This window comes from Oreochromis aureus, linkage group 8, assembly GCF_013358895.1.
Source record: "Oreochromis aureus strain Israel breed Guangdong linkage group 8, ZZ_aureus, whole genome shotgun sequence".
NCBI classification, from domain to species: domain Eukaryota; kingdom Metazoa; phylum Chordata; class Actinopteri; order Cichliformes; family Cichlidae; genus Oreochromis; species Oreochromis aureus.
The window spans coordinates 3,203,731-3,227,684 of NC_052949.1; the positions used below are offsets into that span (position 1 = coordinate 3,203,731).

At 40.1% G+C, this 23,954-nt stretch overlaps 2 protein-coding genes and 3 non-coding genes across 7 annotated transcripts; 3 read left to right on the top strand and 2 right to left on the bottom strand.

Moving 5' to 3' along the window:
- The first annotated feature begins 498 nt into the window (after positions 1-498).
- Positions 499-10,075, top strand: LOC120441482 (zinc finger protein 271-like). Of its 3 annotated transcripts, XM_039616731.1 has the most exons (6): positions 499-511; positions 593-733; positions 3,153-3,258; positions 4,192-5,286; positions 5,509-6,990; positions 8,562-10,075. In XM_039616731.1, the coding sequence occupies exons 3-6, from the start codon at positions 3,180-3,182 to the stop codon at positions 9,005-9,007; spliced, it is 3,102 nt and encodes a 1,033-aa protein (XP_039472665.1). In that variant the 5' UTR covers positions 499-511; positions 593-733; positions 3,153-3,179; the 3' UTR covers positions 9,008-10,075. The 3 variants fall into 3 exon arrangements, with proteins under 3 accessions (XP_039472665.1, XP_039472664.1, XP_039472666.1); XM_039616730.1 differs by lacking the exon at positions 499-511 and having other exon boundaries at positions 524-733; XM_039616732.1 differs by lacking the exon at positions 499-511 and having other exon boundaries at positions 524-733; positions 5,509-6,986; positions 8,562-8,760.
- Positions 10,076-11,139: 1,064 nt separating this feature from the next.
- On the top strand, positions 11,140-23,754 carry LOC116324717 (gastrula zinc finger protein XlCGF57.1-like). The gene is made up of 4 exons (XM_039616723.1): positions 11,140-11,410; positions 13,205-13,338; positions 15,956-17,345; positions 23,010-23,754. The coding sequence occupies exons 2-3, from the start codon at positions 13,236-13,238 to the stop codon at positions 17,311-17,313; spliced, it is 1,461 nt and encodes a 486-aa protein (XP_039472657.1). The 5' UTR covers positions 11,140-11,410; positions 13,205-13,235; the 3' UTR covers positions 17,314-17,345; positions 23,010-23,754.
- Positions 18,922-18,994, bottom strand: trnav-aac. The gene has a single exon. It is a non-coding gene; the product is annotated as a tRNA-Val (tRNA).
- On the bottom strand, positions 21,553-21,624 carry trnad-guc. The gene has a single exon. It is a non-coding gene; the product is annotated as a tRNA-Asp (tRNA).
- trnaq-cug lies at positions 21,782-21,853 on the top strand. The gene has a single exon. It is a non-coding gene; the product is annotated as a tRNA-Gln (tRNA).
- Positions 23,755-23,954: the final 200 nt, after the last annotated feature.

The following is a 23,954-nucleotide window of genomic DNA, read 5'->3' on the forward strand; positions in this document are numbered from 1 at the left end:
AGGCCTGCAGAGCGAGAGCAAAGTGCTCTAATGGGGTGGTATGGTACTATGAGGTCATTAACAGACTGGTGAACATGATAATGAGCACTTCACTCAAAATGATAAAAATGTTTACATCAAGTTTGTCCAACCCAGTACTAGCAAGGTGAAGTGGCCTATATAGGAAGACATACGTTTTGTTCTTTTCTTTTCTTTTATTTCTTAAAAAATATGAATATTATTTTCAGTATTTGACCACATTAAAGCATAATGCATAAAAACTGTTCAAAATTATTATCAAAGAAAGTCGAAGAAAAACAGAGCAGGCATTGATTTTTTTTAATTTTTCATTTACTATATTAAAAGAATTTTTAGGATTTCTGGGGAAAATATCTTATTTACTAATAACAACAGGAATATTTTTGTCAGCCGAATATATTACTGTTTCGTACATCACTGCTGGTGATGACGGGGGTAGGAACCGTTTACTGGGTGCACTGTGTTTCGGGGGGCGTGGAGGAACAAAACAAAGGTCGGACTGACTAGCCGTGTGTTGTGTTTCGCTTGTAGAGGGATTTCTCCTCATTTCCGTGTCACGCATCTTGTGTTTTAGAGGTTTGAGAAGTTATATTCAGAGGAAAGGAGGCTCGTAAAATAAAGGAGCGAAAACACGGAGATGAGAAATGAAACTCGCCCGGGAGGACCCTGCGAAAGACGGGCAGGCTGATGCTGGCTGTTTCCTCCTCCTGCACAGGTAAATGACCCTACCTGCGAATATCTGACAGCAAACAGGTGTCCCGATTTTACCTGTATGGACCGGTGTTGTGCCAAAAAGCGTTTGCCTGCCAAAAACTGATTTCCAATGTTTCTGTGTGTTTTTTATGTGTAATATCTTTACGTATGTTGCTAAATAGACTTTGGTGGACAGGTATTACAAAGCGGTTATATATAAAATTAAAAATTTACCTGTTTCTCAAGTATCTTTATAACTGTGTTATTATACTTAGATTATAATCAATCAGATCCCTTTTGTCCACTTAAAATATGTTTACAGAACTATTTTTGCATTTGTTGCAATTTCTGTCCTCTTGGCCAGATTACTCTTAAAAGACACATTTTCAAAGTCAACAAGAATTTTTTTTAACTGCATAAATAAAGGATACATAAAAGTCACTGCCAAAAACTGATTGCGGCTTCTACCTTGTTACAGGAATGTTGTTTGTTGCTTAAGATGACTTGATATCATTCATGAGGGATACATTTGACTTATGTTTCACATATTATAGACCAACAAGTTATTTATAGCAGTTTAAATAAAAGCAATCAGTTTTTGGCAAATACCGGAAATCAGTTTTTGGCAGACGATCACTTTTTGGCACAACACATGGTGTTGTGCCTAAAAATGATCGTCTGCAAAAAGCTGATTTCTGGTATAACCTTTATTTATCCAGTTAAAAAAAATCTCATTAACGTTAAAAATGTCATTTTTTAAGAGTAATCTGACCAAGAGGACAGCAGAAATGACAACAAATATAACAATAGTTCTGTAAACATATTTTAAGTGGACAAAAAAGTACCGGATTGGTTATAATGTAAGTACAATAACACCGAGTTATAAAGATACTTGAAAAACAGGTCCTTTTTAAATTATATATAAAACCGCTTTGTAAACCATATTCACCGAAGTCTATTTACCAATATACGTAAAGATATTACACATAAAGAAAACACACAGAAACATTGGAAATCAGTTTTTGGTAGGCGATCACTTTTTGGCACAACAAAGTGTTCTGTGGATTTTGGGGATTTATCCTCGTTATTTGTTCTCAAGGGACTCAAAACACAGTCAGTGTGTTTTATGACTAACACATGATCTGAACCGAGGCTTAAACTCGGTCCTGTGTTTGAGCCGAAACAAAGTCTTAGAAGATATCAGAGCAGTTCAGGGCGTTTTATCTCACTTTGTCCTTTTGCACAGATAATCATAGAAATGCTGCCATTGCATTCATATGCACCATATGAATGCAAATCACAAGCCAGTAACCTCGCACTTTATATATGCAGAAACATTAGAAATTAATTTTACAAAGTGCTTTGGGTGAGAATGAGAATTATAGAAGTAATTTAAAGGATATTACTGATTCTGTGAGCCTTATCTGCTCAGCAGGTTTTTTCAAAGTCGAGGTCACCTTTAGATTTTGGACCCGACAGGAGTGCTGGCTCCTGAGGATCTGAGGCTGCACGCTGGGTCATCTGGCGTCAATGTTTTGTGCTAAATGTGAAAATGATAAGCAAGTTACACAATTTTTAGTCCTGCTGAAAATCTTTCTATTTATTCTTATTTCTCATTAGTATTTGAAAACTCTGCAGAGAGCAGTTGAGGGGGTGTGGAACTCATTTTAGTTCATGAGCTGCACACAGACAGATTTGATCTCACGTGTAAAAAGTACCTGATTTATGATGTTTAAGACTTGTAAAGCTATCCATTATTAGACTAGTGACACACATCTCAGCACGAATTATTCAGTTTCATTAACGTCATGCCATTCAGCATCTAGAGAATACTTCTGTTTCTACCATTTGCCCCTCAACTTAAGGAACTTGTGAACTATCCTATTTCAAAACATTTTTCACATTGGGTTCTTTTTTAAATATTAAAAAAGAGATTTAGGGTTTAGTCTAAACTATACAGAAACATTTTTAGAAAATGTCATAACTTTATTAGAATTATGTCATGAGGAATAATTCTTTGTGTAGGAAGCTTTGTGAATACAGACCCTGGTTTGTGTGTGTCTGGTTTTTGAAGATGAATAAAGGCAATAGGCAACAGTAGATTCAGAGAGGGAACGTAAACACATTGTAGGCAACTTTAAAGTGAAACTATTTCTTTTGAGGTTTCACAGAAAAATAAAAATTAATGAGCTTGTCTGTTTTTTATTGCATTTATTTAATGAATCTTGACATTCTTAACACTTAAAAGCAAACAGCTGTTTGTTTTTGCACATAAAATATTCCCATATACAGGATTGGCACTTAAAAAAATCATGTAATTTTTTTTTTACAATCACTGTTTCTTGTCCAAGTGGCAACTTATCTACATGTACACTCAGGTTTCTTAGTGGTTATATTGAGTAACCGACTTATTATTGACATTTGTGCAATCATAATTTCAGCCAGCTGTGAGCGGCTCTGCAGTGGAGATGCATCGAATAAAGAGCCTTCATCCTGATGACCACACACGGTTCAGGTCTGAGACGGCAAAAGTCAGGAGAGATCTTGGTGAGTGACATCATAACAACTTGATTGAATAACACTTAGCATTATTAAAGAGTGAAGTGATAATTAATAATGTATACTTGTCACTAATCATTTTATACAGTAGATTTGTTTAGTCTTTTTTTAAATAACGCTTTTCAATATTCATCAGGATTTTTTTCAGTTGTTAAAACTCTCATTTTAAATTTAAATCACAAAGTGAGACAGCCTGATTACTACTAAAACTTTGCAATGGCCTGGTATTATCAGCTGATCTTAGCTATTTGCCAGCCAATCAGACTGACAATGGCTGATAAATCAAATGATACTTGAAAGTTAAACAAGTGAAGAAGAGACAGGAGGAACACAGTTCAAACACTTTATAAGTGTTGCTGTTGCATAGACAGTCCACCAGAGGGCAGTCTGCATTTTTTAAAATTAATTATTTTTTTAAATATTTGTACAGCACTTTGTTGTTATTTGTTGTTATTAAATGTGCTATATAAATAAAGTAAAGTAGAAGTAAAGTAAAAGCGTCTTCCCTGTTCCAAACACGTGTAATGCACACGTTTGGAACCCCACAAACACAGCAACCAGCTGATCTGAGCAGAGTAAATGAATAACTACGCATAACAAGTGTTAGGAAAATCTGTTTTGATATCATGTGTCGGAAGAAAATAAAACATCTGATTTTTTTTAAGTTGCCAAATATTCGTATTGGTGTTATAAATACTGCATTGGCTGAGCTCTAACCAGCAGTGTCTGTGTCTGTTTTATGGATAACAAAGTCATTCCCCAAAATCAGAATGTTGCACAAATGTTCAAAATCACAAATCAATTTCAAATTACATTTTAAAAAAAAATACTAAAGAAATTACAAATTTGGTATGGCTCTTTGCGTCTACGCAAAGTGACAGCTGAGCATAATGTACAGATGTGTTTTAATGCTTCCTGCAGATGTTCAGCAGATGTTGCAGATTGAAAATGAAGTTCCCAGCATCCCTAATCTGGACCAGCAGGACTCAGACCTCCTTTACATAAAGACAGAACAGGAGGAGCTCTTGATGACTCTGGAGGGAGAGCAGCTAAATGGGTTAGGGGACACTGAAATTACCAAGGTTGCAATCACTGCTGTGAAGAGTCAGGGTGATGAAGAGAAACTTCTGTTCGCACAACTTCATCAGGGACCAGCTGAAGCCAGCAGAGAGGCAGAGCCTCCAAACAGCAGCTCAGACAAACAGATAAAAAGAGAAACTGTTGGAGGACCAGAATCAACCAGGAACCCAGATGTTTACAGTCATCTACATCCAAGTACTGATGGAAAGCCTTTAGACTCTTATGAGACTGAAGTTTGCGTTGATGATGATTGGCAGGAGGCTTTATCCGATTCTGTACCTGAAGACAGTGACACTGTAGATTCACAGATGACAGAAAAAACAGAAGAGAAACCATTCAGCTGTGATTTCTGTGGACAGAAATTTAAGAGAGACTCAAATCTCAAGACACACATTAGAGTTCACACAGGAGAGAAACCATTTAGTTGTAAGATTTGTGAACAAAGTTTTAGAAATCAGTATAATCTAAACAGACACATGAGAGTCCACACAGGAGAGCAACCGTTTGGCTGTGATGTTTGTAATAAAAGATTTTCCCATCCAGGGTCTCTGAAGAGACACCAGAATGTGCACACAGGAGAGAAACCGTTCAGCTGTAGTGTTTGCAATAAGAAATTTAGACAAAGGATTCATTTCAAGAGACATATGAGAGTCCATACAGGAGAGAAACCATTTGGTTGTGATGTTTGTTGTAAGAGATTTAACTGTAAGAGAAATCTGAAGACACACATGAGAGTCCACACAGGAGAGAGACCGTTCAGCTGTGATGTTTGTAAAAAAAGCTTTTCACAGCCAGGAATTTTAAAGAGACACATGAGCATCCACACAGGAAATAAGAGTCTTCAACCAGATCAAACCAGAGATCTCCAATTGGCTGGTGCCATATCTGCATGGCCCTCATCACAGCTGGTTCAGACACAAGACACAAGAGATGAAGGTAAGTGACATACATCAGTCTGTCTATAATATACAACAAATATTTAACATGAAACTATGACCACTGTTTTCAGTGGAAAACACTTGGTTTTCTGTGTATGTGGGTGTTTTTTTGTTTTTTTCATTTTAAAATTTGTATTAGATTCCAAAATCATTTGTGTAATATTAAAAAACTTTAATAGGATTTGTGTCATATGTTTCCATAATCATGTGTGTGTTTCAGCTACAGCGGCAACACCTGGACATCCTGCAGATGTCCAGGTGTTGCAGATTGAAGGAGAGGTTTCCTGCAGCCCTAGTCATGACAAACAGGATCCAGACATCCTCCGTATTAAAGAGGAACAGGAGGAACTGCTGAATGGGCAGGAAGAGGCTGACATCACCAAGGTCCTAATCACAGCTATTCCTGTGAAAACTGAAGACGATGAAGAGAGGTCACAGTCCTTAGAGCTTCATCAGAGATTATCTGAAAACAACACAGAGGAAGAGCCTCCAACCACCAGCTCAGCAAAACAGATAAAAACAGAAACTGATAACTGTGGATTACTAGAAGCAGCCAAGAACCTGGATTTAAATATTAATTTACAACCAAAAACTGATGGAATAGTTTCAGAATCCTATGAGACCGATGTCAGTATTCATGGTGACGAATGGCAGGTGCCTTTGTCAGATTGTGGACGTGGGACTGAAAAAAATGAGAAGGGTTTAAAGAAGAAGAAATCACTTGAGTCAGTAGTAAAAGACACTGTGGACTGTAAAACCGCCAAAAAGAAATTTACCTGCTCTGAGTGTGATAAACAGTTTGTTTACAAGCAGTCTCTTCAGAGGCATGTGGCACGCCGTTCAGCAAAAAAGGCTTCGAACTGTTTGGTTAATAGTGCGTGTTGTAGAGGAAAGCAAAAAGCTGCATCACAGGCCAGAGATCACAGAGAAGCGAACCCACTGAACTGTGATCTCTGTGGACAAAAATTTAACAGTAAGAGAAATCTGAAGGCACACATGAGAATCCACACCGGAGAAAAACCATTTAGTTGTAATGTTTGCGGAAAAAGCTTTCGACATCAATATACCATCGATAGACACATGCGAATCCATACAGGAGAGAAACCCTTTGGTTGCAGTGATTGTAGTAAAAGTTTTGCACAGCTCGGCGATCTGAACCGGCACAAAGCCGTCCACACTGGTTTGAAACCATTCAGCTGTAACGTCTGTGGTAAAAAATTTAGGCAAAGGAACCATTTTAAGAGACACATGAGAGTCCACACAGGAGAGAAACCGTTCATTTGTGATGTTTGCGGCAAAAGCTTCAATTGTAATAGAAATCTTAGGACGCACATCAGAATCCACACAGGAGAGAAACCATATAGCTGTGATGTTTGTGGTAAACGATTTTCAGAGCAAGCTATTTTAAAGAGACATGCAAGCATCCACACAGGAGAGAGGCCATTTGTTTGTGATAAGTGTAATAAAACATTTAAGTGTAAGAGAAATCTTACAGCACACATGAGAGTCCACACAGGAGAGAAACCATTCGGTTGTAATGTTTGCAGTAAAAGGTTTACACAATCTGGGATTTTGAAGAGGCACATGAGCGTTCACACTGGAGAAAAGAGCGGTCGCCTAGTGGAAGCCACCGCTGTGGGTTCGAAGTCCCCAAAACTGGTATCAGCCACGTCTGAAATGGTGCAGATGCAAAGAAGTGTAGGTAAGTGACACACATTTGTGTAAACAATTTTTACTGTACATCAAGTATATTCAATAACTTTGTAATTGCACCGTCTCCAGTATGTTTGGGTGTCATATGGATTTTTCCCAATATTGGCTCTAACTGGAGATGAGAGATGAGGACCCGTTCCAAAACTCTGACATTTCACTCATTTTTTAACTTTTGCATATTGCAGTCAGGCTTCTGAGAGAACTGCATAACATTTGCACTGCCTAGACCTGCTACATGGTCATGATGTCACTGGTTGACAAAGTGCTTTGAAAATCGCTTTTACTCATGTCGTGGAGCATAGGTGGCCACTGAGTAAATTCTTGAATTTTGAGCTCACATTTAAATTGTAATTGTAAATATTTATTCCTTGATATACAGACTAAAATATGAAACATGCAAATATCATCATATTAAATTGTGTTAGATGTGGGAAGCTAGACTTCTTAGGGAAAAAAAGAAATGTATTTCATGTCCAGTACTGTGCAGAAGTTAATTTCTTTATACTTTGTTTATTGAAATATGTGCGAACATACATGGAAATATGACAAAACCAGAGTTTGAACAATTCTTACAGGCTTGAAAGTCAGTATTTGGCATGACCATCTTTATTCTTTAACACAGTCTGAACTCTCTGAGGCAGCTTTCTGTAATTTCTTTAAGTAGTCTTCAGGAATAGTTCTTCAGGCAAAGAACAGTCAAAGCTCTTCTTTGCATGTTTCTGGCTTTTGCTCGGTTTTGCCGGGACGATCCCACAGCGCTCCAGTAGTTCTAAGGTCTGGGTAATGGGCAAAACATGACAGATTAACAAGTGGGTATAATGCAGCTCCAAACCATGACAGAAACTTCACCGTGTTTTACAGATGGCTCTAGACTCTCACCATTGTACCTCTCTCCTCACCGCCTCTGTATTTTCTGCTGATGATTTGAACAAACATTTTCAAATTCGGATTCCCTCCATCAGACCTGTTGCCACTAATTTTCAGTCCAGTTTTTGTGTAAATTTTAATACCTCAGCCTTTTCTCCCTGTTTCCCTTCCTTAACAATAGCTTCTTGACAGGTTCCCTTCCACAGAGATCATTTCTCATGAGGCTTAATAGAACAGTAGATGGATGTGCTGAAGGGTGTGTCAGCTATTATTGTCTGAAAGACTGGGCCTAAGCAGCATTTTGAATAACATTTTGACCCAACCAGTTGCGGCAGATGGCCGCCCCTCCCTGAGCCTGGTTCTGCCAGAGGTTTCTTCCTGTTAAAAGGGAGTTTTTCCTTCCCACTGGTGGTAAGTTCTTGCTCATAGGAGGTTGTCTGATTGTTGGCATTTTCTCTGTGTCATTGTCGGGTCTTTACCTTACAATATAATGTGCCTTAAGGGGACTGTTTGACACTATATAAATAATACAATATAAAATAATATCAACTGAGTTGAAGTGCACATTAAAATATGCATTTTGAAACTTGTTTTCACAGGGTGATCAAATCAGAATTGAATTATGATTTTACCAGATATTTCCAAACTTCTTGAATGAGTCAATATTTGGTTGTTGTTCTTTTTTTCCTGCAGATGTCGAGCACACAGAAGAGATTCCCTGTATCCAAGAGGACCAGGATCCAGAGCCCCTCCATGTAAAGGAGGAGCAGAAGGAACTTCTGGCTGGTTGTGAAGACAAGAAGTTATATTTGATGGAGGAGGTTAATATCACCATGTCCCCAATTACTGCCGTTCCTGTTAAGAGTGAAGAGGAGGAGGAGGAGAAACCCAAGTTGTCACAGCTTTATCAAGACAATGTTGACACAAAGCCTCCACCCAGTGTCCCAGCTGAACAGAAAACAGATGGGGAGGACCGTGGGGGACCAGAACCAGGCAAAAACACAGATCTCAACAGTCATTTACAGCCACATAATGCTGGAACTGTCAGTATTGATGATAAATATGAAGATGATGATGATGTTGGTGACTGGCAGGAACCGGTGTCAGATTCTGAATCTGAAACCGAAGAAAATGGTTAGCAGGAAATCAAGGCTCCTGAGTCTGGGATGTAACACTGCCCAAAAAATCAATTATCAATTTCCTGCTCTCGAGTTTGCTCAACTCAAGATGACAAGTCATTTAGGAGAAAGGGCTTCAAGCTGTTTAGTTTATGTGGATGAGAGTTTAACCAAAATACAAATTTTAAAACACACTGAGTCCACAGAACAACCAAAAGCACTCAAACGGTAGTGTTTGCAGTAAAAGATTTGCACAAGAGGAGATTCAGTGTGTTATAGAAAGTCTTTAATGTCAGTAATGATGAATTTTTATGTTAGCACATAACTTCTAAATCTAAATTATTTTTCGTTCTTTATCTTAAGTTGTTATTGTGTCCAAATTTGCTTTCATCATGAGTTCAAAAACAGTCTCACACTTAACACTAAGTTAAGTGTGAGAGTGTGAGAGTGGTATTTTAAAAATCGTGTAGGCACGGGGAAGCAGATACCAGTTCAATCTGCCTCCTCCCCACTATGTTTCTAGTGTTAATCACTTCATATAATTTCATCACATTATTTGGAACTAGTCTTAAATATGCAATATTATACTAATTCTGCCGAGGGAACCAGTTTGGAAATGCTTAAGTATAATCTTCTTTCAGGGGTTTTCAGAAAACTGACCACCTGTTGTTCTTGGAGGTTCTGGAAGCAGATCGTCTTTCTATCATTGAAAATGAATTGAGGAAGAAAAGATTCAGTTTAATTTTTAGCTACATGATTGTCTTTTAAATTGCGAACGTTTGAATGTTCACAAAATAATAAAATGATCTCAACTGTTCGTATTTGTCCTGATTGGTTATGAACTTGGACTATTAAACCAGTTCTGGTCTGACAGTGTTACAGGTTTACCTACTGCTACATGGGCAGTTGATGTTTTAGTTGCTAGTGTCTGTTTCTTCATGAGGTGTGTTAGGACCTTTGCTCACCTGCTGTAACCTGAGACCAAAGTTAGAGAACTAACGTTTCCTCAAGGTCAAAGGTTAATTATATCATACTGTGAAAGACATGGATGTAACTGAAGCATATTTCATAATTAGAACATATTTTTCCACAGCACAAAACATAAATATATATTTTAAAAAGATTGTCACTTGTCTCCCATGTTATATGTTTCAGATGATGAAGCAGATTATCTCCTTTCCTGGATGGTCCAGTGTATAGAGATAAAGGAGGTAATAAAGGAAACACTACTCTTTAGTATTTAGAGAATTTCATCAGCTGTTTTGATGACTGCTGTACAGACAAAGATTACTTCACTTGCTTAGGACCTTTCCTAATGAACATTCAATCATCCATCCACAATGCCGTTTGATTAGCAAAGATGTGAGTGAATTCGGTGAAGGTCACATTTGATGAGATGTGCACTCAATATAATCTGAGTTTTATGGGTGGAGTCATAAACTTGCTTTTTTCCTTGTATAATTGCTATATATTTACTATTTTATAGTGCTTTGGTGGCATAGAGATGGATAAATTTAATTGGCTTCAAGATTAAAGTGCAATAAAAATGTCAAATTATGCTTTATTTGTACAGTAATAAATAAAACTATTCATATTAGCTCCAGGTGCAATATTTAAATATTATACACTTGAAGGGACCATCAGTCATAATCCAACAAATTAAATGTTTGTGATTCTTAAATGTGGCTTTTTGCATAATGAGGGTTCAAATAATGATGAAGAGTTAAAGCAAGAGACAAACACAGTTGCCCGAGGGTCAGCCAAAGATACTTCTGTAACATTTCTTTGTAATGATGTGAAACAGCCTGAAATTGGAAAACTGTTCATCAATTAAATTTAATATATTTTGTTCAGCATATATTTAAAACAGGTAAGACACAAAACAGAAAATAAATGAAAAACAGTGAACCTGATCTGGCTGTATGTTGTCCTCAAACTAAAATAACTTCGTAGGATTTCTTTCGCCACAAAGACTGTTTTGCATGAATCGGAACTGGAGGTTTATTTTACTTGTTAAACTTTAACAATTATTTCTTCGTGCATCCCTCAGGGGGAATCTTTTTGCCTCAGGAAAAAAAACGGCTCTAGGAACCTTCTATTATACTGTGTTGTAAGGGGGAACAAAACAAATGTTGGACTGACGGGCAGGAAGTTGTCCGTCCTGAGACTGTGCGGAGCTTCCAGACGAGTTTTCATCCCCTCACCAGGAGAGCCAGCGGTCCCGAATAATAATTAGAATCGTGTTTATGGTGTAACAAGGTTTTGAGACACTGAGACGGTAACAGTTCTAATTTAGCACAATAAATAAAACCGGGCATCAGCTTTCACCGCAAAAACATGAAGGAGGAAAAAAAAATACACGTTGGGGTCACCTCCTCCAGGTGGACATAGCTGAAGAGGACTCACTTGTTTTCTGCTGGACAGGTAATTTATTCCCAGTAGAGTCAGCAGCCACACGGTCATGGATACAGTCAGCAACAAGAGGGCTTTTACACAAAAATATAGACCTGCTACCCGGACTAGAATTTAATTTTTATAAGTTAAAACGCGAACCTGTCAAAGGACCCAGAGCTGCTCTAAATTATAGGCAGTAACAGTGGTACAGTGAATTCATAACGTTTTGCAACTCTTGCCAGATCATCTCAGTTTAATCTCTACGTTTTTGCCTTCTACAGGTCAGAACTTGGGGCTATTATGCCAAAATTTCAACTTAATAACTCAGTTCTTGTAATTCAGTGGTTCCCAAACTTTTTTTGCCAGGCCCCCCTTTTTTACAAGAAAACTGTTCGCGCCCCCCCACCACCTAACCCCCCCCGCACAAACACATCCTCCAAACACACACACCCATATTTTGTTTACAAACTCCATTGCGGTTTATTTCACACCTCAAACATTTAGTAAACAATTAAGCAAATACAAGTAAACGGCAATAAATTACAGGTAGTAATAACTAACTCTTTTACGCTGCGTCCACACCTACACGGGTATTTTTGAAAACGCAGCTGTTTCTATGCGTTTGGGCTTTTCGTCAACACGTAAACGGTGTTGCGATTCACCGAAAACGGAGATTATTTAAAACTCCTCTTTTGCGTTTACGTGTGGACGAGGATTACAGAGTTCGTCACGCAACAACAAAGGTATGTGCCTTTTTTCACGTCACGCTGTGCGCCACGTTATTGTTTACATGAGATGAATTGCAGAATGGCAGATAGAGACAAAATACTGTTAGTCTGACTATCTTCAGGTTTTACACGCTTACATATACACACGCAGTTACTGTCCCTCCATTTAGAAAGGCAGAGGCATCACGGTGTAATTATTTTACGTTTAGTTGTTTTTTTTCCTGTGTAATAATATTAAACATTGCTATCAATACATTTTTCAAAAAATGTCTCTCTGTGCAAAATGGGTTTAAACACATAAACAGCTGTGGGATACTGTTTGTCCGTGATTTGAACAGGGGGAACAAATTACGGCAGGATCAGCCTGATATTATTTGTATCCCGCTGTAACTTTACTGCATAAAGAGCTAACATGTCCAAAATGTCAGGAGTAGTTAGTTATTACAAGAAGTGTTTGTGAACTAAAAATCAAGAATGTGGGATACTGTTTGTCCGTGATTTGGAGAGCCCAGCGCGTGCTCCCGACGCAGGGAAACTAATTCTGCAGGGGAGACCTACCTTGGCACTTAGGCAGGTGAAGCCAAAGGAAGATATGCTTCACCATATTTTCCTGTCTTTGGCTTGGAAGGAAGTTGGTTTGAAACATATTTGGCGATGCTTCATCTCCTGCTTTGCGTTTGTGTGGGAGCCCCTCAAAAAAACTTGTCCACAGTGTCCAAGCGCTTTTTTTTTTTTTTTTTTTTTTCATACCGCACCCCCTGCAATGGCTCTGCGCCCCCACACTTTGGGAACCTCTGTTGTAATTAAAGAATACTTAAATAGAACCTTTCTACCAAAGGTCTCATTCACACACTCACTCACACACACACACACACACACACACACACACACACACATATACATTTATACAGCATTATGTATTTTCTAAGATTTGCACTTTGATAGATGCACCAAGAATAACACAGAGTTAATACTTTGGTGCACAGACCGGAGGAGTCAGAGATCCATCCATCGAGCTTCTGATTGGTAATTGAAGCCCTCTACTGCCTGGGAATGAATGAGTAAATGTTCAGGTGGCTCATTTGTGTCATTACAGCTTGCACCTGAAAATCACAAGTGGAGTTGCAATGTCTCAATTAAAGATCATCCAACCGGACGACCCCAGAGGTCTGAGGTTGTGTCCCCTCGTATCTGCATCAGCTACATCAGGTTTGGCAGAAGCGCAGGCAGGTAGGTGACGTTCATTTGTTTCATTAACATGTAACTCATTCTCTTGGTCAAAAAGCAGAAACTAAATCATAAAACAGAAGAATTAGTGTGTGAAGATGCTGTATTCAGGTATTTGCTAACCACTTCAGAGGTGCAAGGACAAGAGGATAAAGTCTGAAGTTAGTAAAGAAGGTAAAGCTCCAGCAACACTTGGAGCTTGTTTTTATGGTCCATGAAACTGAAATTTATGAGTCAGGATTAGCTGTGTGGTTACTCAGTGCACTGACACAGTATGTGAGAAGAGGTGCTTTGGTTTATGTTCTTGACCATTTCTCACTGAAGAGAATGCATAGTTATAGATAAATAAAGATTTTATTAATGCTACTCTGGGGAAATTCACAACACAAGGCTCAGAAAGAAAATGTGAATTAGATATACTAGAAAAATTGTGTAAGGAAACTGCAAAAAATGCAGTAATGCAGTTGGTAGTAACTGATCATTACTAAATGTGAGAAGCTCCATAAAAACAGAAGTTTTGGCATTTTGCTGGACTGGTTGTGTGTGTTAGCACAATGCTGAGGAGTAAAGTAATCTTTTGTAGGGTCTGACATGTAGCTCTGAGAGCTACATGTCAGACCCTACAGGCCTCAGTTAGCGTTTTAAATGTTAAAGTTAACGACAGTACAACATGAACAGACTGAACTTGGCTGGCTTAGATTTGAAAAGGTCATCTATATAAACCAGGGGTCCCCAATCTCAGTCCACGAGGGCCGGTGTCCCTGTAGGTTTTAGATGTGTCCTTGATCCATCACAGCTGATTTAATTGGATAAATTACCTTCTCTACATGGCCGTTTATCAATGCCCAAGTACGCCAGTACGTACTCGCCGAGAACGCACGGGAGTACGTACCCGCCGAGAACGCGAGCACGGACTCGTGGGCCGCTTTCTCAATTCTCGGCACGCGAGCACGGACTCGTGATTTGTACAGTCGGAACACCAGCGTGCGTGATGATGTCACAGGTCCGGAGTTTTACCGCCGTCCCTCCTAATTTAACTGTGAGTAACATGTTATGAAGCTTAACTGTAATCACAGCCAAACCGGTTTACTCAGGAACAAATAAAACACTGAAATAAACCAAACATTAACGTTTAGAAGTGATCTAAGTGACTTATATATCATTTTTAACCTCAGTAGTGAAACCTCTATTAATAAAAATAGTGTACATGTACATACGTACATATACCTTAATAAAACAAGCAGGTGAGATGTTAGAACGCTTTTATTTCTATTGTAGTGGACACTCAATACTATAGACAGCTGCTGGAGTTTCTTTAACCTGAGTAGTGAGAGGACCGCGAGCGGGGGGGGGGGACGATGTGCCGGGAGTCCGCTGTTGAGTTTTGGACGAAATGCATTCTGGGATATATAGCTGTCCCAAGTCTACACCGATGCATGCTCGATAAAATGGGCGGATCGAGAACAGATCAGGTGTGTTGACCCAGGGTGAGATCTAAAACCTGCAGGGACACCGGCCCTCGTGGACTGGGATTGGGGACCCCTGATATAAACCTTTCAGTTAACCTTTTGTGGCCTCGCTGTTTCGTGGTTTTTTGCGTCCTGATTGGCTGTAGACCATTGTCAATCAATCTCGTGCCGTGTCTCCTGAACAGTATAGAAAGCATTCAGCTTGTCAAATTTACATAAATCTTCGATCGCTAGCAGTGTGACTCTGAAGTGCTGTACTGTATGTTTGTAAGTTTTCTCCCCAAAAAACACAACAATGTCGACGAAACGTTTTGCACTGTCAAAGGCAGCAGCGGGTGCCTTTGGTTTCATTCTATAATACTGGACTTATTTTTCTAAGAAGGTTTGAAGAGTGAGAGAAGCTTTAAGAGTGTTTAAACAAGAGAGACAAGTGTGAACATGTTCATTACTGTCTGAGAAAAGTGTATAAAGTGTGTAGTGAGGGGTTTTACAGCCTTAAAACATCTATGATAATTGTAAAAAAGAAAGTTGGCTATTTTGTGGATTTCACCTATCACGGGTTATTTTTAGAACGTAACTACTGCTATAAACGAGGGACCACTGTACTTCAAAAAACTTTTTGTGTTAACGATGTTTCTACGAGCTGTTGAATCATATAGGATGTAGCTAGATTTTCCACACACAGCGTGAACACACTGCTTCTAGAGTTTGGCTTAGTTTTTGTTCAGCAAATAATGACATAATGTCATATGTTATAAGGCTGTACTTAAATGATTTTAGAACCTTGTAGAGATCAGATGATTTTTTTGTTTTTGTTATGTCTTGATATGTAATACCCTAGAACAGAGGTGTCAAACTAATTTTACATCGCGGGCCACATACAGCCCACTTTTATCCTAAGTAGCCCGGAACTGTGAAACTCCCCTTTCTGTTAGTATAAAGAACTTGTATATTTAAATGTTTTTTTCACATGATGAAGAAAATTAATAATTGACATATGAAATTATCTTGCGGGCCAGATATAATTGTATCGTGGGCTGCATGTGGTCCATTGGCCGTAAGTTTGTCGTCCCTGACTTAGAACTAGAATTCTAGAACTAAAAATGCATAGCTCACAGCTTCCTGTGATGCACCTGTGATGTGCTTTTCAGGGTTTTCTGCAGATGTCCAGCAGATGTTGCCAGTTAAAGAAGAGATTCCCTTGATCCCCAGTCTGGACCAGCAGGACACAGGCCACATCCACATAAAGGAGGAGCAGGAGGAACTGTGGACCGGTCAGGAGGGAGAGCAGCTTAATGGTCTGGGTGCTGTTCCTTTGAAGACTGAAGATGAAGAAGAGAAACCTCAAGTCTTACAGCTTCATCAAGAACCAGCTGAAGATAACAAAGAGACACAGACTCCAGCCAGCTGCTCATACAAGCAGATAAAAGGAGAACCTGGTGGAGAGCAATGTGGAGGACTAGAACCTACCAATACTTCATATCTAAACAGTCTTTTACAGCCAAATACTGATGGAAAAGCTTCAGACTATTTTGAGAATGAAGTCACTGTTGATGAGGATGATGATGACTGGCAAGAGCCTTTGTCTGGACCTGAAAGTGAAAGTAGTGATTGGAAGGAGAGCATGAAACATGACTCAGGTGTAAAGAGTGATAATGTGGGATGTATCAACAAACAGCCGCTCAGCTGCTCTGAGTGTGGTAAACGCTTTCAGTACAAAGGGTGTCTTCAGAGACATTATTCAACACATCATTCAGGAAAAAAAACTTCCAGCTGTTTGGTTAATAGAGTGAAGAAAAGTGTAGCATCGCAGACAAAAGTCCGCGGTGGAGAGAAACCATTTGGCTGCAGTGTTTGTGGACAAAGATTCAATCAAAACGCAAATCTTAAGACTCACATGAGAGTCCACACAGGGGAAAAACCATTTACTTGTAGCATTTGTGAAACTAGATTTAGACAGCAGTATAGTCTGGATAGGCACATGAGAATCCACACAGGTGAGAAACCTTTTAGTTGTGGTGTGTGTAGTAAAAGATTTTTACAACTGGGGGATCTGAAGAGACACAGAAGTGTCCACACAGGAGAGAAGCCTTTCGATTGTAATATTTGTGGTAAAAGATTTACTCAGAGGATTCATTTCAAGACACATCTGAGTGTTCACACAGGTGAGAAGCCATTTGGTTGTGACATTTGTGGTAAAAGATTTAATCGAGAGGGCAATCTGAAGACACACAAAAGAATCCACACAGGAGAGAAACCATTCAGCTGTGAATTTTGTAGTAAAAGGTTTTCACAACCAGGTGTTCTGAAGAGACACAGGAGCATCCACACAGGGCTGAGCCCATATGCTTGTGATCTTTGTGGTAAACGGTTTAATTATAACAAAAATCTTAACAGGCACATGATAATTCACACAGGAGACAAACCATTTGGCTGTAACATTTGTAATAAAAGATTTTTACAATTAGGGGATTTAAAGAGGCACATGAGAGTACACACAGGAGAATAATTACTTTAGTGTTGTGGGGTTAGTGGGAAAAGATTTATCCTAAGAGGGAAATGCGAATCCCCAAAAGTTAATTCTGTTCATCTGGACGTAGCGTTTTCAGTGGGAGCAACATTTCGTCACTCATCCACGTGAGTTCTTCAGTCTCAGCTGCCTGCAGGTTTGGCCAACCTTATAAACAGTACATTTGCGCAATGACCGAAACTAGCACCACTGTGAATCCCCAAATCCTGAAGAAGTCACTTGGATAAGTGATGAAAAGTTTTGTCCAGATGATCACAATCAACCTTTCGAGATTTACATACCTGGATGACTGAGCATGCATTGAGACAGGAAGATGTGAAGAGACAACAGAGATTGTACTGTACAGTAATCTGATCACAAGATGGAACATGTATATTAAACAATCCATAGCTTTTGTCCCTCTGATAATTGCAAATAGTAATCATCTGTATCATCTTAGTCCAACATCAGGAATATGTTTTCACATTAAGGTAACAGCATTTAGCTTTTTTTCTTTAAATCTGTCATTATGAGGCTGTTGTGTTCGTATTTTGTAACAGTGTCATTTTTTTTCTGTGTCTGCTTTTTAAAATTTGTTCCTGTGAATTTCAATTTGACTGCTGCAACTAGGCAGGAATTTTCCCACACCAAACCAGATTTGGTTTACCACATTGACACTTCAAACTTTGGTGTGGCTCAGGGAGCACAGTGTTTTAGTGCCCTCTATTGTCTAGCAGTCTGTGCATGATAAATAAAATATTTTTAATAGTTTTCTTTGGGTTTTTTTTTTTTTTTTAATTTTTATTTTATTTATATATCCAGATGATGTGTCATTTTATTTCATTAATGATAAAAGTTTGTAATGACATGGACTCTGAAAAGTGCACAGGAATGATTATATTGATAAAAGAGGCTTAAAGATTTACACCACAGACTAAACTGTGAGCACTGATCTGGGAAAAAGCAGGACTGATCAGGTCTGAGGGCGTTAAATTCCTCCTCTTGTGGGATCAGTGAGTGTCTGTTTAGAAATAAACAGCTAAGGGTAAGAATGAAATGACAGAACTTGACTCTCTCTAACGGCTTCAAAACTCCACAAGAAATACTTAACTTCATTAAGAAAACTTTACTTCTCCATGAACCTTTAGAGACGTAAGACCACTCTGTTGGTGAGATTAAGCCATATTAACATGGCTCTTACTGTCTTAGAGAAAGACCAAACATTAAATAGTAAATTCAATTTTCAGGGTAAGGTCATGATACATTCTTGTGCTGGTGCTTTTGGAGTTTTCTGAAATTTGGTACACAGACAACTTTTTAGCCCTGTGCAGGCCACCTAGAGCCACTCATTTCCAAGAGCTTAGTCTGTGCCTCCATCTTCAGGAAATATGGTGACTGGAGATGTGTTGATTTGTGTGAAGATTGCTGAAATTTGGGCCATAGAGAACTCTTAGCAAGACCAGCATCCAAAGGTTACAAATGTCAGAGGCCTGTACCAGATTTGAGTACTTTCTCTCGTCTGTGTCCCAAACAGCAGTAGAACCCCACAAGTTCAAGCAGTGCCTGCAGTCAGACACTTTTATATCAGGACGCATAAGCAAAGAAGCATGTTTCCGCCTGGTTTCGGACCAGGGACCTTTCGCGTGTTAGGCGAACGTGATAACCACTACACTACGGAAACGGCGCTGGCATACCCTGTAGTCATTAAAGGAGCATTTTAATGCTTTCTTACATTTGTGGACTTTGATGACAGATCATGTAGGACTAGTGAGAAGGAGGGAACTCCCATTTGTGTCATTTTTCAAGCATTCCCCCACTTATGGCTATATTGACAATGCAAATTGTGATCTCGAGATAGCATCTGTTCTCATGGGAGCTGATCTTGTTGTTAACAAGCTCTTTGATGTCCTTTGTTTGGCAAGCACACAATCTACAGAAGACAAAACCAAGAGACTTATTTGTCAGTAGGGACGCAAGTAAAACAGAGGAAACGCTGGACAAGCAGAGTTCTCTTGGACTAGCAACTCTTCTCATGGGAGCTCTTTCCGAGAAGACCTTTTTGACTTGTGAGCGCACAGGTGGAATTCATGTTTCTTCAAGCCCATTATAGGACTAGATTATTAGATTGACTAGGATCTGGTGTGCGATTAACGTGTGCGTGGTCATTCCAGGTAAAAGGCTGAACAGCGAAGGAGACTGCTCACTCCCGTCGGGGAATCGAACCCCGGTCTTCCACGTGACAGGCGGAGATACTGTCCACTATACTAACGAGGACCTCTGAAGGGCCACTGTGGTCATGTCAAGCTGGGATTCGCAGCAGGTATGACAGGTAAAATTTGGCTGGCCGTAGAAATCCCCATCAGTTTACCAGGAACTACACTACTACACTTTTATGCCTGTTTGACACAGAGCTTTTCTCTGCTTCAGGCAGGGTTCCATGGTGTAATGGTTAGCACTCTGGACTCTGAATCCAGCGATCTGCGCTCAAGTCTCAGTGGAACCTCATTTGGCTTTCTAGCACTTTGCTCCACGGGTGCATTAGCACACGCTAGCATAAGAGTCTAGTCAGTTAAAGAGCAAGTTAGTGGCCCAGTAAATTCCACTCCTCTTGTCTTGGCTGATCTCATCTGCGCATGGTCTTCATGCTGCACCAAACCTCGCTCGTGCTCTTCTGCTGCACTTTCTGCTTCCTGCTGTATCTTTCATTGGCCACCTTCACTCAAGTCAACTTTTCCTCTTGCACTCTTCTCACTTCTAATCCTGTTGCCACCTCTGAAGGCTTCGATCTTCTTGTTGACAAGCTCTTTGATGTCCTTTGTTTGGCTAGCGCACAATCTACCGAAGACAAAACCAAGAGACTTATTTCTCAATAGGGATGCAAGTAAAAAGAGAAAACGCTGGACAAGCAGAGTTGTCTAAACAGTGAACATCAATTCCCTTGTGACCAAAGAAGCAAAAGACCCATGTTTCCGCCTCGGTTTCGGACCGGGACCTTTCAGCGTGTGAGGCGAACGTGATAACCACTACACTACGGAAACCCCCGCAGGCCTGTTTGTTTAGCTTTCCAATGTGTCTCACTGAGTAAGCTCGCAATCTGACAAATCTGGTGGCATGTTCCTATCATGGCCTTGAAGAAAAGGAGACATTGAGAAGAGACAGACGCAGTCTAGCAAGGAGTCTGAACTGTAGTCTCGATGTTAGGCTCACTTAAACGCTTTGACATTTAGGAGTTCACTACAGCAAGCACAGCTCAACATGTGCTGCCCTAAGAACCCCAGAACCTCTGGCAGCAGAACTGTTGCCTAAAGTGGCCATTTGTTTCATTGCCTTGTGCATTGGCTGAAAAAGGCCCAAGTCCTGTGCAGGCCACCTAGAGCCACTCATTTCCAAGAGCTTAGTCTGTGCCTCCATCTTCAGGAAATATGGTGACTGGAGATGTGTTGATTTGTGTGAATTCTGTTGAAATTTGGGCCATAGAGAACTCTTAGCAAGACCAGCATCCAAAGGTTACAAAAGTCAGAGGCCTGTACCAGATTTGAGTACTTTCTCTCGTCCTGTGTCCCAAACAGCAGTAGAACCCCACAAGTTCAAGCAGTGCCTGCAGTCAGACACTTTTATATCAGGACGCATAAGCAAAGAAGCATGTTTCCGCCTGGTTTCGGACCAGGGACCTTTCGCGTGTTAGGCTTAACGTGATAACCACTACACTACGGAAACGGCGCTGGCATACCCTGTAGTCATTAAAGGAGCATTTTAATGCTTTCTTACATTTGTGGACTTTGATGACAGATCATGTAGGACTAGTGAGAAGGAGGGAACTCCCATTTGTGTCATTTTTCAAGCATTCCCCCACTTATGGCTATATTGACAATGCAAATTGTGATCTCGAGATAGCATCTGTTCTCATGGGAGCTGATCTTGTTGTTAACAAGCTCTTTGATGTCCTTTGTTTGGCAAGCACACAATCTACAGAAGACAAAACCAAGAGACTTATTTGTCAGTAGGGACGCAAGTAAAACAGAGGAAACGCTGGACAAGCAGAGTTCTCTTGGACTAGCAACTCTTCTCATGGGAGCTCTTTCCGAGAAGACCTGTTTGACTTGTGAGCGCACAGGTGGAATTCATGTTTCTTCAAGCCCATTATAGGACTAGATTATTAGATTGACTAGGATCTGGTGCGCGATTAACGTGTGCGTGGTCATTCCAGGTAAAATGCTGAGCAGCGAAGGAGACTGCTCACTCCCCGTCGGGGAATCGAACCCCGGTCTTCCGCGTGACAGGCGGAGATACTGTCCACTATACTAACGAGGACCTCTGAAGGGCCACTGTGGTCACGCTGCTGGGATTCGCAGCAGGTATGACAGGTAAAATTTGGCTGGCCGTGTAGAAATCCCCATCAGTTTACCAGGAACTACACTACTACACTTTTATGCCTGTTTGACACAGAGCTTTTCTCTGCTTCAGGCAGGGTTCCATGGTGTAATGGTTAGCACTCTGGACTCTGAATCCAGCGATCTGAGTTCAAGTCTCAGTGGAACCTCATTTGGCTTTCTAGCACTTTGCTCCACGGGTACATTAGCATTAGCACACGCTAGCATGAGAGTCTAGTCAGTTAAAGAGCAAGTTAGTGGCCCAGTAAATTCCACTCCTCTTGTCTTGGCTGATCTCATCTGCGCATGGTCTTCATGCTGCACCAAACCTCGCTCGTGCTCTTCTGCTGCACTTTCAGCTTCCTGCTGTATCTTTCATTGGCCACCTTCACTCAAGTCAACTTTTCCTCTTGCACTCTTCTCACTTCTAATCCTGTTGCCACCTCTGAAGGCTTCGATCTTCTTGTTGACAAGCTCTTTGATGTCCTTTGTTTGGCTAGCGCACAATCTACCAAGACAAAACCAAGAGACTTATTTCTCAATAGGGATGCAAGTAAAAAGAAAAACGCTGGACAAGCAGAGTTGTCTAAACAGTGAACATCAATTCCCTTGTGACCAAAGAAGCAAAAGACCCATGTTTCCGCAAGGTTTCGGACCGGGGACCTTTCGCGTGTGAGGCGAACATGATAACCACTACACTACGGAAACCCCGCAGGCCTGTTTGTTTGGCTTTCCAATGTGTCTCACTGAGTAAGCTCGCAATCTGACAAATCTGGTGGCATGTTCCTATCATGGCCTTGAAGAAAAGGAGACATTGAGAAGAGACAGACGCAGTCTAGCAAGGAGTCTGAACTGTAGTCTCGATGTTAGGCTCACTTAAACGTTTGACATTTAGGAGTTCACTACAGCAAGCACAGCTCAACATGTGCTGCCCTAAGAACCCCAGAACCTCTGGCAGCAGAACTGTTGCCTAAAGTGGCCATTTGTTTCATTGCCTTGTGCATTGGCTGAAAAAAGGCCCAAGTCCTGTGCAGGCCACCTAGAGCCACTCATTTCCAAGAGCTTAGTCTGTGCCTCCATCTTCAGGAAATATGGTGACTGGAGATGTGTTGATTTGTGTGAAGTCTGTGGAGGTTGCTGAAATTTGGGCCATAGAGAACTCTTAGCAAGACCAGCATCCAAAGGTTACAAATGTCAGAGGCCTGTACCAGATTTGCGTCCCAAACAGCAGTAGAACCCCACAAGTTCAAGCAGTGCCTGCAGTCAGACACTTTTATATCAGGACGCATAAGCAAAGAAGCACGTTTAGTGCTTTAGTGGGAAAAGATTTATCCTAAGAGGGAAATGCGAATCCCCAAAAGTTAATTCTGTTCATCTGGACGTAGCGTTTTCAGTGGGAGCAACATTTCGTCACTCATCCACGTGAGTTCTTCAGTCTCAGCTGCCTGCAGGTTTGGCCAACCTTATAAACAGTACATTTGCGCAATGACCGAAACTAGCAGCACCACTGTGAATCCCCAAATCCTGAAGAAGAAGTCACTTGGATAAGTGATGAAAAGTTTTGTCCAGATGATCACAATCAACCTTTCGAGATTTACATACCTGGATGACTGAGCATGCATTGAGACAGGAAGATGTGAAGAGACAACAGAGATTGTACTGTACAGTAATCTGATCACAAGATGGAACATGTATATTAAACAATCCATAGCTTTTGTCCCTCTGATAATTGCAAATAGTAATCATCTGTATCATCTTAGTCCAACATCAGGAATATGTTTTCACATTAAGGTAACAGCATTTAGCTTTTTTTCTTTAAATCTGTCATTATGAGGCTGTTGTGTTCGTATTTTGTAACAGTGTCATTTTTTTCTGTGTCTGCTTTTTAAAATTTGTTCCCTGTGAATTTCAATTTGACTGCTGCAACTAGGCAGGAATTTTCCCACACCAAACCAGATTTGGTTTACCACATTGACACTTCAAACTTTGGTGTGGCTCAGGGAGCACAGTGTTTTAGTGCCCTCTATTGTCTAGCAGTCTGTGCATGATAAATAAAATATTTTTAATAGTTTTCTTTGGGTTTTTCTTTTTTTTTTTTTAAATTTTATTTTATTTATATATCCAGATGATGTGTCATTTTTATTTCATTAATGATAAAAAGTTTGTAATGACATGGACTCTGAAAAGTGCACAGGAATGATTATATTGATAAAAGAGGCTTAAAGATTTACACCACAGACTAAACTGTGAGCACTGATCTGGGAAAAGCAG

What these genes read in the sequence shown, in the direction of transcription:
- LOC120441482 (XM_039616731.1), top strand. Translation starts at nt 3,180, where the DNA reads ATGCATCGAATAAAGAGCCTTCATCCTGATGACCACACACGGTTCAGG. An exon ending in ACAAGACACAAGAGATGAAG is followed by an intron (nt 5,287 to 5,508) that starts GTAAGTGACATA and finishes TGTGTGTTTCAG; the next exon opens with CTACAGCGGCAACACCTGGA. An exon ending in GCAGATGCAAAGAAGTGTAG is followed by an intron (nt 6,991 to 8,561) that starts GTAAGTGACACA and finishes TTTTTCCTGCAG; the next exon opens with ATGTCGAGCACACAGAAGAG.
- LOC116324717 (XM_039616723.1), top strand. Translation starts at nt 13,236, where the DNA reads ATGTCTCAATTAAAGATCATCCAACCGGACGACCCCAGAGGTCTGAGG. An exon ending in TTTGGCAGAAGCGCAGGCAG is followed by an intron (nt 13,339 to 15,955) that starts GTAGGTGACGTT and finishes TGTGCTTTTCAG; the next exon opens with GGTTTTCTGCAGATGTCCAG.